This window comes from Maniola hyperantus, chromosome 7, assembly GCF_902806685.2.
Source record: "Maniola hyperantus chromosome 7, iAphHyp1.2, whole genome shotgun sequence".
In the NCBI taxonomy this organism is placed as follows: Eukaryota; Metazoa; Arthropoda; class Insecta; order Lepidoptera; family Nymphalidae; genus Maniola; species Maniola hyperantus.
In genome coordinates, this window is record NC_048542.1 from 10,836,020 (window position 1) to 10,848,865 (window position 12,846).

At 35.0% G+C, this 12,846-nt stretch overlaps 2 protein-coding genes across 2 annotated transcripts; both read left to right on the plus strand.

Annotated features, from left to right (window-relative positions):
* The first annotated feature begins 200 nt into the window (after nt 1-200).
* On the plus strand, nt 201-2,937 carry LOC117984038 (UDP-glucosyltransferase 2-like). The gene is made up of 4 exons (XM_034970687.2): nt 201-1,035; nt 1,156-1,378; nt 1,627-1,846; nt 1,924-2,937. Exons 1-4 carry the CDS (start codon nt 202-204, stop codon nt 2,213-2,215), a joined length of 1,569 nt encoding a protein of 522 aa, XP_034826578.2. The 5' UTR covers nt 201; the 3' UTR covers nt 2,216-2,937.
* Nucleotides 2,938-2,990: 53 nt separating this feature from the next.
* On the plus strand, nt 2,991-5,541 carry LOC117983457 (UDP-glucosyltransferase 2-like). The gene is made up of 4 exons (XM_034970013.2): nt 2,991-3,825; nt 3,964-4,186; nt 4,260-4,479; nt 5,167-5,541. The coding sequence occupies exons 1-4, from the start codon at nt 2,992-2,994 to the stop codon at nt 5,429-5,431; spliced, it is 1,542 nt and encodes a 513-aa protein (XP_034825904.2). The 5' UTR covers nt 2,991; the 3' UTR covers nt 5,432-5,541.
* Nucleotides 5,542-12,846: the final 7,305 nt, after the last annotated feature.

Here is a 12,846-nt window from a genome sequence, read left to right on the forward strand (position 1 = left end):
GCATTTTAGTGAAACCATATTTTATTAAGTTTGTATTCCTACACACAACAGTGTTATCACAAATTTTACAAAGCCATTAGTACAGTAGAGTAGTCTTTAAGTAGTTATTAGTGTACCTATTTAGTATATTATTTATTATTAAAAACACGACCATACATGTCTTAGTAAATCGTTAGTGTGATAGAGATAAAAATTATTAAAATGGTGTCAAAACTTGTGTATGTGTTAATATTTGTGTGTGTAATAGCAAAAATAAAACCAGCTAGAATATTGGCTGTGTTTCCTGTACCTTCAATTAGCCATCAAGTTGTGTTTCGTCCGATAACTCAAGAACTTGCTAAAAGAGGCCACGAAGTCACAGTTATAACACCTGACCCAGCATTTTCTGATGGAAATACTCCACCAAATTTAAAAGAAATTAATGTTCATGATATATCTTACAAAACATGGCGCAACTTATACATGAATAGCTACAAATCTGACGGCAGTAGTACAAATTTTAATATTGTACGCGTAAAGTGGACATTGCTAACAAAAATAGTTGCAATACAGTTAAAATCACCTGAAATTCAGGAAATTATCAATGATAAGGATAACAAGTTTGATTTAATATTGCTTGAAGCTATGATACGTCCTGCACTTGTTTATTCTTATTTTTTCGAAGCGCCAGTAATTTTAGTGAGTTCTCTAGGTGCTATCCTTAGTAACCCGAAGGTTATGAGTATGCATACACATGCAATATTATATCCTACACCGCTTCAGAAAAGGATTTACAATCTTACGACCACTGAAAAATTAATTACACTTTATAAGTATTACTCTATTGAATTTGCTGACTATTTAAATGAAATTGATGAAACTGACCTGTTGCAAAAGATGTTTGGCTCAAAGGTTCCACCTCTAAGTGAGCTTTATAACAACATTGATATGTTGTTTGTCAATACTTATCCTATTTGGATAGATAATCAGCCAGTTCCCCCAACTGTTCTGTGTATCGGCGGAATCCATCAAACCCCAGAAAAAAAATTACCAAGGGTGAGATTTTTAAAATAAAGAGAAAAATCAAATGTTTCATTCTAACCTTAGTAAAGTTTTACTATCTTGCTCTAAATTCTGAATTGTTTTCCTGATAACTTATTTTCTTTTCTTTGACAGGATCTACAAACATATTTAGATTCTTCAAAGCACGGTGTGATATACTTGAGTTTTGGGACAAACGCACTAGCAGGTGCAATACCAGAAGATAAAGTACGAATAATTGTCAAAGTATTATCTGGTCTTCCGTATGATGTTTTATGGAAGTGGGATAAAAATAAATTACCGGTACAATCTGAAAATATAAAACTATCAAAGTGGTATCCTCAATCTGATTTATTAAGTAAGTTGGTCAGATTAAGTTTTAAGATTCTTACGGCCAGATAATGAAACGAAATTTTACAATTAAGAGCGTTCCAACGTCGATAATTGTTTCTTTTAGTCTTTTTTATGGACAAAATATCAATTGTAACATCCCTAACAATCATGAAATTTTAAAAGCATTACAATACGTTGCAGTATTCTTAGAGCCTATTTTAAAACATAATTTTCGAAAATGGGTTCATAGCTTAAATGTATAGAAGTTTTCAGGACATCCTAAAGTCAAACTATTTATAACACAAGCTGGTCTACAATCAACGGATGAAGCTATAGCTGCTGGTGTACCTCTTGTTGCTTTACCATTGTTTGGCGACCAATGGTATAATGCAGAAAAATATGTGAAGCATGGAATTGGTAAAAAGCTTGATATAGAAACCTTATCAGCTGAAGAGTTTAGAGTTGCCGTTGAAAATGTAGCAAAAGATGATAGGTGAGCATGCCTTTTCATCAATATTTCAATTAATGTAAGATTTGCAAGTAAATAATTCAAAATCGTTTTATTTTTAGCTATCGGAAGAATTTAGTAAAACTGCGACAATTAATGCACGATCAGCCAGAATCTCCTCTTCAAAGAGCTATGTGGTGGGTGGAATACGTCATGAGACACGGTGGAGCAAAACATTTACGTCCACCTTCAGCAAATATATCTTATGTTCAGTACTTTGAAATGAAAGTGTTATGTATTTTACTTTTAAGTGTAATAATAATATTAGCAATATCAATTATAGTTATAGTTTTTATATTTAATGCGTTTAATAGATTTATTAAAGACAAAATGACAGTCAAATGTGAGCTATGATACATAATCTAAATATATAAAAGGAAAAGGTGACTGACTGACTGACTGACTGATCTATCAACGCACAGCTCAAACTACTGGACGGATCGGGCTGATCGGGCATGCCGATAGCTATTATGACGTAGGGATCTGTTAAGAAAGGATTTTTGAAAATTCAACTCTTAAAGGAGGGAAATAGAGGGTTGAAATTTGTGATGAAATTACGAACATAAGCTAGATGTAATATAATAATGTTAAGAAGATGGTCTCGTATTTTATGATTTTTTAGGGTTCCGTACCTCAGAAGGAAAAACGGAACCCTTATAGGATCACTTTGTTGTCTGTCTGTCTGTTTTTGTGAAATTGTATTTTTTTTGTTGTATGTCATGTTGTGTTTGTACAAAATTTACGAAAGAAATACTTTTGTAAAGATCTAGATTAAGACGTTTCTTCTGTATTATAATATTATCATAAAAGTTTTGAATGAGCTTGGCTTGACCTATATGCCTAAACTTAGCTATTAAGGTTGTATTTAGTTTTATTACCCCGATTCGTAATCAACCAAGAACACAATTATTATATCAATCAAAAATATTCCATTATTTACTGAGCTGTTGAACTGTAAAAACTAATTTAAAAAATAATCACAACTGTATCAGCTGTCAGAGTATAAAGTTGTAAACATAGTTAAGGTCACATCACCTATGTATTTGATAGTATATCTCTAATGGGTTAAATATATACATCGATGATTAAATAGTGTTCAAAATAAAAATAATTTCAAATACATATTTAAAATGGTGTTCAAATTTTTATCAGTGCTACTATTTATGAGCGTAATTGCAGAAATTAAACCTGCAAAAATACTAGCTGTGTTTCCTATGCCTTCAATAAGTCACCAAGTTGTGTTTCGTCCATTGACTCAGGAACTTGCTAAAAAAGGCCATGATGTTACAGTTATAACGCCCAACCCTGCGTTTCCTGAAGGGAATTTCCCACCAAATTTAAGAGAAATAGATGTACATGATATATCTTACGAAGTTTGGCACAACACATTTCAAAATGATTACAAAGTTGATGGCAATAGTATGAATTTCAATGTTATGAGGCAAACAACACTATCGATAGCAAAAATGTTTGTAGCGCAATTACAATCACCTGAAATCCAGGCATTAATTAATAACGACAGGAAAAAGTTTGATTTAATTTTAATCGAAGCTGTTGTACGACCTGCACTTGTTTATTCTCACATTTTCAAAGCACCAGTTATTTTAATAAGTTCTCTTGGTGTGGTTCTCAACCATCATAAGGTTATGGGGATGCATTCACACCCATTGTTATATCCCTATATGCTACAGCCAAGGATTTATAATCTTACGCTTACGGAAAAACTGGACCAAGTTTACAAGTACTATTCTGTGGAATTTGCGGACTACTTAAACGAAATTGATGAAAACGAAATATTGAGAAATGTTTTTGGTTCAAAAGTCCCTCCTTTGAGTGATCTTTACCTCAATATTGATATGTTGTTTCTTAATATTCATCCTATTTGGGCAGACAATCAGCCATCTCCCTCTAATGTTCTTTATATTGGCGGAATACATATTTTACCGGAAAAAGAGTTACCAAAGGTAAATTTTTAGAAGTTATTATTATTATTATTTTTTCTAGTAATATAGAAATAGAACAACACAAACTATTACTGAATACGCAATAACACTATACTATATTAATGTTATAATATTATGTTAATTATTATACTTTCACAGGATCTACAAGAATATTTAGACTCTTCAAAGCACGGCGTCATTTATGTGAGTTTTGGTACAAACGTTCTAGCAGAAATGATACCTTCAGATAAAATAAGAGTGATTATTAATGTTCTCTCGAAACTTCCTTTTGATGTTTTATGGAAGTGGGACAAAAATGAATTACCAGAACAACCTAGTAATATAAAAATTTCGAAGTGGTATCCACAAGCAGACTTATTGAGTAAGTAAATAGTTGGTATTTAAAATATTAAACTTTTTAATCTGTACTTAACTTAATAATTAAAAAATTACAGGACATCCAAAAGTTAAGCTTTTTATCACACAAGGTGGACTCCAATCGACAGATGAAGCTATTAATGCTGGCGTTCCTCTTGTTGCAATACCTATGTTAGGAGACCAATGGTACAATGCAGAAAAATATGTTAAATATGGTATTGGTAAAAAACTTGATATAAAATCTTTAACAGCCGAAGAGCTCAAAAGCGCTGTTGAAACTGTTATAACAGATTATAGGTGAGTGAAATATGAAATATTTATTAAAAGAAATTCTCGGTGGTTAAGACTGCATATCTCTATATATAAAAATAAATCGCTGAATGTGTTGCTGATCGCAAATCTCGAGAACACCTAAACCGATTTCGCTAATTCTTTTTTCATAATATTCCTATTTCCTTGAAGTACGGGGGTGGTTCTTACGGAGAGAAAAATTTAAAAATTTCGGTACGAAGTTCGCCGGGGCAGCTAGTTATCTATAAAATTCACGGATTTAATAACCTAACCTGAGAAAGAAAACAATTTTTATCACTTAAGTGGTATAATGATTAGAAGACGTAAATCGAACCTACTTGGGCTAATGAGAGACATACATGTAATGGAGGTAACAAGGTAACTTGACACAAGCGCTGGCTGCATTCAGAAAATATAATCGTCATCTAAAACTTTTTTTAAGAAAACCAGCTAATGCCCATGACTTCACCCGCGTGAACTCAAGTTTATAAAAACCTCTTAGGAACTTTTAGATTTTTTGGAATAAACGTAGCCTAGCATATCACTCTCCAGGTCTTTAACTACATCCATGAAAAATAACGTCGATCTCTTGCTCTGCTGCGGCGTGATTGAAGGAAAAACCAACAAACAAGCATACCCGCATTTAAACTATAGGTACCTAGTGAAATTAAAAGTATTATTTTTTCTTTTCAGCTACCGAAACAATATAATAAAACTTCGAGAGTATCGGCGTGATCAACTAATGTCTCCTCTTGAAAGCGCTGTATGGTGGACCGAGTATGTCATAAGGCACGGTGGAGCGAAGCATTTGCGATGCTCTGGTGCTAATTTATCTTATACTGAGTACTTTGAATTTGAAATCCTGTTAATCGTTATGTCAGCAGTATTAACAGTTTTGATTTCGATAATATTAATCGTGGTTTTGGTCATTAAATTTATTAAAAAAATGTTAGGTTAAAAATTTAAAGTCAAAACAAAATAACTGTCAAAAAAGCGTATCTCATTGTTTGAGTTATTAATATTTTTTATACTATGTTCTGTGTCATATTATTATTAGTATTGTATAATACCCCGCGCCGGCCCAAGCAAACGTGGTGCCCTAGGCGAATGACTGGAGTCACGCTGCTTGAGACAAAAAATTCCGTAACCGAATGGTGCCAACAGGACCCTATTACTAAGCCTCCGCTGTCCGACTCTCTGTCCGTCCGTCTCTCAGCGGACTGTATGTATCTCATGGACCGTATAATAGGTAGGAGACCTATAGAGAGTTGAAATTTTCCCAGAGTGTGTGTTTTATAGCCGCTATGACAACAAATAAGTAACTTTCAAACTGGCTGCCATGCAAATATTTAAAAAAAGTACATACATACTGTCACATTTTGTATGATGGTACGGAATCCTTCATGTATGAGTTCGACTCGCACTTGACCAGTTTTCAGTATTTGTTGTATAAACAATATTAATATATATATTATATATAGCTGTTCTGAGTGTTCGTGCTGATTCACTGACTCACTCACTCACTCATTGATCACCTCTCCTGAACATTTTTGTATGAAAAATTTTTTTTTCACTGTTGGTTTCGTATAGAAGACCAAAAAATTCATTCGGAGGAAAGATACGGAGAGAGCTGATGATTGAGGATTTCGGCGACGGGTGAAGAGCACGCTTAAGGTATTGAAGATAGGGGGGGGGTGCTTGAGCAAATGTCACTCGAAACGTCATTCAATTGCCAATGAGCTTAAAAAAAAATGCAAAATGGCGAAAAAAAGATGGCCGCCATACAAACTCCGTCGGCGTCTATCGCGGAGAGTATAAAAGATGGAAGAGTAGTTTCTTTGCAAAAGATGATCAGGATCCGAAGGTGTACTCGATGAATAGAAAAAAAATCAAGATGGTGGAATTTATTTTCCATAGAAAATGTATGGCAAATAAAGTTCACATTAATTTGAAAAACCAACGCTGCATGCTCGCGGACCACTTCAGTGGTCCGCGCACCCACGCACCCTACTAGTTATTTGTAGTATACAACTACTGTTCAGTGTAGTCACAGATGTGGGAAGCGGAAAAGAAATGAAATTTTTACGTCACTTATTCGGTTGACATTTCCACGGGACGTGACAGAAATTGCAATAAAGTGACAAAACATTTCATACCTACCTACACTTTCAGATTTTGTATGAACTTACAATTTGAAATACGTAGCTAAAACTATATTCACGTACCTACCTATACGTCCATAGGTAGATATGATGTATTTTATACTTGGATATCGTAGAGAAATCATATTTTTTATTTAAAACTATAGTTCGCGACAGGTCGAGATGGCAATTGGGGTATGAGGCGGGGGGACGCACCACACACCCGCACGTCACCTGCGCTATCCCACGCCGGGTTAGCGTGGAGGCTGTGTGGGTGTGCAGAGCGTCCCCACTCCGATTGTCATCTCAACCTGTCGCGTAGGTACTATAGTTTTTCTTCCGGTATCTACATCTACACTAATATTATAAAGAGGAAAACTTTGTTTGTTTGTTTGTTTGTTTGTTTGTTTGTTTGTTTGTTTGTTTGTTTGTTTGTTTGTTTGTTTGTACTGAATAGGCTCAAAAACTACTGGACCGATTTTAAAAATTCTTTCACCATTCGAAAGCTACATTATCCACGAGTAACATAGGCTATATTTTATTTTGGAAAAAAATAGGGTTCCGTAAGATATTTGGGTTTTTCGGACACAAGGTGTAAAAAATCAACCAGAAAAGTTACTTATTTTGCGTACGCTGCCTAAACTATAAAAGATAGAACCATAAAATGTTCTAATTAATTGTAGATCTTATAAATATCTACAAAAAAGTCCGCGACACACTATACCCATCTATGTCGAGTGAGGCACAGCAACCATTTTTTTATTTAAAAATCTTGAATTTTTTTTGGACTACATTTAAACGCGTTTATTTTACTCATGCTATTAATCCTTATCAAAATAAATGATTTCATCACTAAGAACAGTTTATGGAGATAATATTTGGTCTTTGAATGATTAAAATTGGACGTTTGGTTTTGAAGTTATGGCGAAATTAAAATATTACGATTTCTGCTGCACGGCCCGTTGTATTATATAAAGAGGTAATGTCGTTAAGTTTGTTTGTAGGGGGTAATCTTTAGAACTACTGAACCGATTTTAAAAATTCTTTCACCAGTAGAAAGCTACATTATTCCTGAGTGACATAGGCTATACGGGATCTTTAAAAACCTAAATCTACGCGGGCGAAGCCGCGGGGATCAGCTAGTCTATTATATATTACTTACTACTAAACTAAACATCGTGAGGAAATCTGCATGCTTGAGAGTTTTCCATAATGTTCTCAAAGGTGTGTAAAGTCTACCAATCTGTTCTTGGCCAGCATGGTGGACTGTGGTCAAACCTATTTCATTCTAAGGGGAGACCCGTGCTCAGTAGTGAGTTAATGATGATGATGATGATGATGACTAGTTACTACTGCTAATTTACTACTAGCTTTTGGCTACGATTTTAGTGAATAAGTGGATGGAGGTCTGGGTTAAAGAAATAATGTGGGTACCTATATCATATTTGGACGATTCCGTCCGCGTGGATTTACATTTTTCAAAATCCCGCGGGAACTCTTTGATTTTTCAGGATAAAAAGTAGCTATGCTATATGTTAATCCAGGGTATAATCTATCTCCATTCCAAATTTCATCCAAATCCGTTCAGCCCACGGAACAGAACTGTTTTTTCTGTTCCGTGGTTCAGCCGTTTTTGCATGATTGAGTAACAAACATTAAAACATCCACACTTTAACGTTTATAATGGGTATTATTGGATTTATTGGATAAAAACATTCGGAATTTAAAGTAATGAATGAAACGGTTCCCAGATTAACATAGCAATACGAGCTCCAATTCTGGATTTTGGCTGTTGAATTATTAATTTGCTTAAGGAATATCAGTGTTAAGCTGGTACGGGGGTAATGGCTGTTGCATGGATGGAGTCTTGTTAGGGGGCTTTTACATTTGATTGATCTATCTTCTATATTATGTATATTAAAATGAATCGCTGAATGTGTTGCTGATCGCAAATCTCGAGAACAGCAGCTGGACCGATTTCGTTAATTTTTTTTAATAATATTTCTTGAAGTACGAGGATGGTTCTTACGGTGAGAAAATTTTAAAAAAATCCTGAAAAAGAATCGACTGTTAGGCGGTACGAAGTTCGCCGGGGCAGCTAGTTTCAAATAATTTATGAATTACAATTTATTACAATTGGATGTTGTTTCGCAAAAAGAATCCAACCCACATTGTACTATGATTTTAGACACGTCGTTGACTATTATTAGCTATTATATTTTGACCTAAAAGTAATTAATTTTTTCTTCAAAAATTCAAAACATGTTACTGCTGCTTGTGATTTTCCATGATAATTGATGATTTAGATGATGTCCGCGACTTCGTCCGTGTGGATTCAAGAATTCTTTGATTTTCCGAGATAAAACGTAGCCTAAATAATTTTAAATACATATCAAAAGTTCCGGACCGGCAGGATTCGAACTCGCGTGTCCTGGGATCGCGCCTGACCTGGGATAGTGAAAGGCATCCGCTAAGAAAGTATTTTTGAAAATTCAACTCTTAAGGGGGTATAATAGGGGGTTGTAATTTGTGTAGTCCACACGGACGAAGTCGCGGGCATAAGCTAGTACTCTTTAAAGTCTAAACTAAACTAAAATGACAGCTCTATGTACTTCTTTCATAACGCTCCGTGCGAAAACGAATAACAATATGTACTTTTAACCTATTTACAATTAAACCTGTCAACTTAGTTTAGAGATTGTATGTATTTATTGGGTAAATAAATGAGTGTGAATGGTCCTTTAATCACTTTGTTTACTTTCTTAAGATGGCGTCAGATTCTCAGTAGTCTTGATACAACATATTTTATTTAAATGACCTCATGTCTCGTTGAACATTGAAAAACAAATTGTTTTTTTTGAAGATGGGGCGAGTCGTTAGTAACTTTATGAATATTTAATTAGATATGAAAAATACCTACACACAGTTTAATTTATTAATAAAAAAATATTTAAAAAACCGACTTCCAAAACCACTACAAAGTAAAAAGTAACTTTTATTTCTACACGTGTATGTATGTTGAACATGACTGAATTTGAGGTGTGTGCCCAGAATCGAACCCCCTGCCTCCCGAATAGGAGGCAGATGTCTTAACCACGACTAGGCTACGATGCCTTATTGAACGGATTTGCAGGTATTAGGTATAAGTTTGTAAGCCCAGTATATAAGGCCAAACCACACATATAAACTCTCGTAAAACAAAATGAATAAAATTATGCTCTCGCATATTGAAGAAGTTAGTATTGCTCATAAAATCCTTACCAATTTTACTAGCAGTGGTTTATTACTCTATGTATTTTTATAGTGAACTAGCTGATACCCGCGACTTCGTCCACGTGGAATTAGGTTTTTTAAAAATCCCGTGGGAACTTTTTGATTTTCCGGGATAAAACGTAGCCTATGTCACTCTCCAGGTCTTAATCTATACCGATGCAAAAAATCACGTCAATCTGTTTCACCGTTGCGACGTGATTGAAAGACAAACAAACAAACATTAATTTCTACTTATTCCTTCAATACAACAAAAGATTAATTTTGTTCCAATTTTATAGTCTCCATCACGTGGTAGGTATACGTAGGCATTCGGCAATAGTTTCAACGGCAGTAACTCAATATAATAAATCAAATGAATGTTAAAAAAATTCTATAACAAACATTGACAATTTGGCAAGGATTTTCAGTTCGCTCTTTCTCTATTTGCGTTTCACACAAGGCGAGTGGAAATCGAACGTGGCGGGAATTGTAATGCAGAAACAGTCATGTACACAGAGTAGAACTACAGAGTACAGAGCCTCCATATGTATTCCTTTACAGTTCACAACATGACTGGTGTTATGGTTTCCTTACATTTAAAGCGGAAAGATTTTTTATGAAATCCATACATAATCTTAATCTAAATAATTATGTATATATAAAAACCTGCCAAGTTCTAAATAAATATATCATGTACATTACCTTGCAAACTTCCACCGAAAATTGGTTTGAACGAGATCTAGTAAGTAGGTTTTGATTTATACTGTAAAATGTCGAAAAAATACGACTATAGTACGGAACCCTCATTGCGCGAGCCTGACTCGCACTTGGCCGGTTTTTTTGGTTTAAGTTGAGCTGACACAAGAGTTAACATTACAACTCCCAGATTCTTAGAAGAAACAAAGATTAAGATTCGTGTATGCCAATTTGTAAATATTCCGGATGTTCTCCATATCACTGTAGTAATGCTTAGTAGGTACCTAGTAGGTTTAGGATATACTACTCCTGCGCGATAAGTTGAGACTCGCCTGGAATGCAACCCTCCGCCCGCTTGCCCTGTAACTTCCCCTCAAGCTCCCGTGTTGTACTGTAGACAACGCCATTTTTTTAACATCTTAGTCTCGTACTTGCTTACGTCACGCAACGACGACGCGCTCCGATTTTTGTCCACAGTACAACCACGCGTCTGTGGCGTCACCGCCCCCCAGGTCTCAACTTATTGCGCACGAGTAGTAATATGTAATTACTATACAGTAGGTACCATATTATATTGCTTGATAATGAATTCAGAAGCACGCTGTCATGTGAACGTTCGAGGTTCTTGCTACGTCGTTTAATGGTAATAGTTTTATGCAAAGCAGAAGCAAGCAAAATTTAGAACTAAAGTTATACAAACATGAATATAATAGTGCCCGTAGCAGGTCATTTCTGTTGTAAAACCGACACCCGTTGGTACAGAAGTATAATGTGGAGTAGATGAAGATCGCGTGCAGGGAGCAAAGTGAGATAATACCTCCACTATAGTCACTATTTAGAATTGTGGCTGTAAAAGTGGAGGATCGTGTAGAACGGTGCGCTCTCGGAAAGATCTAGGCATCCGTCTTAGGCTGTATCATCACTTGCCAACAGGTCTGATTGCAGCCAAGCGCTAGTCTATTAATTTTAAAAAAATAGAACTAAAGTATTTACAAAAGTGGAAGCATATACAAGCTGTAAATTAATGGTAAAATAACTTATAAACTAAAAACAGATAACAATTATTTTATAAAGCTAGCTGCTCAAAATTTAACTATTAATAATATTGACAGTCAACGACCTGAAACCTCTTCTGGTATAGGTAATAATAATAACTTAAACTTGTTAAGGATAATTATTAAACTTCTGAACAGTGTTTTAGATTCAAAGAGATTCAATTTCTTTCCCAAGTTGAGATTATTCTCGAAACTTAGGTACAGGGCCCTTTAGAATAGATGAAAAGACTACTAATACATAGGTATCCTGAAATCTGACGTTAAATACTTTCTTATATTTTGATGACATCACAGTTCACTGTCATCAAAATAAATATCTAAGAGTAAATCAGACATAATATTATAAAGTTTAATTTACTAGGTACTTACCAAATTTAATTTGATATGCATGTCATATATTTTTTGTTCTGAGAAGATATTACAATAAACTCAGCTGGGTAATAATTGTATCGACGTAAAAATTGCTCGTTTTATTGCATTTTTTATATTCGATGTTTCTACACGGCATCGTATAGGGACTCTCCGGTTACCGGCACATCTTTGCCGTTGGTAACTCATCCCAGTTGCAGTTGAAACACCAGGCTACCCAGAAACATTCCTGGGTCTTCTTGGGTGGTTCCTGGTTTCTGGTGGCCAACCAGAAAATTGCTCCTACTTTTAAACGTAGATCTGATAGAAAACTTAAACCTAATAGACCACAACGTTTATCACTGCGGTAGAAAGGTTACCAAGAAAATGTTTAGCATAGGTAATAGGTATATTTTGCATAATATTGTTTCTTGATGACTGTTTAGCAATAACCGAGGTTTACGAGAGCAGTAAACGTATGTCGTTTAGAATGAATACATTTTAACGAACAAGTAGATCACTGGTTTACATGAGAATGTAAAGTCAGTCTCATATTACTTATTGTTTTATGTACACCGTGATGGGTATTTGCTTTGTACGACACTTTGAGAAAAAAAAACCATTTAATGTGACCCTGTAAACTTTATACAAAAGCAAAATCGTTTGCCTGCAACTTCATCCGAATTATTTGTCCATCATTATCATCGTCGTCATCGTCTACTGATAGACGTCAACTGCTGGACCTGAATTCCTTTATCTGTGACCTGAACCCAGTGGCGGTTTGATGTTGTCTGTCCATCCAGTGGAGGGTCTGCCAACACTACATTTCCCGGTACGAGGTCGTCATTCTAGAACCTGGGGAATCCAATGTCTATCGGTTT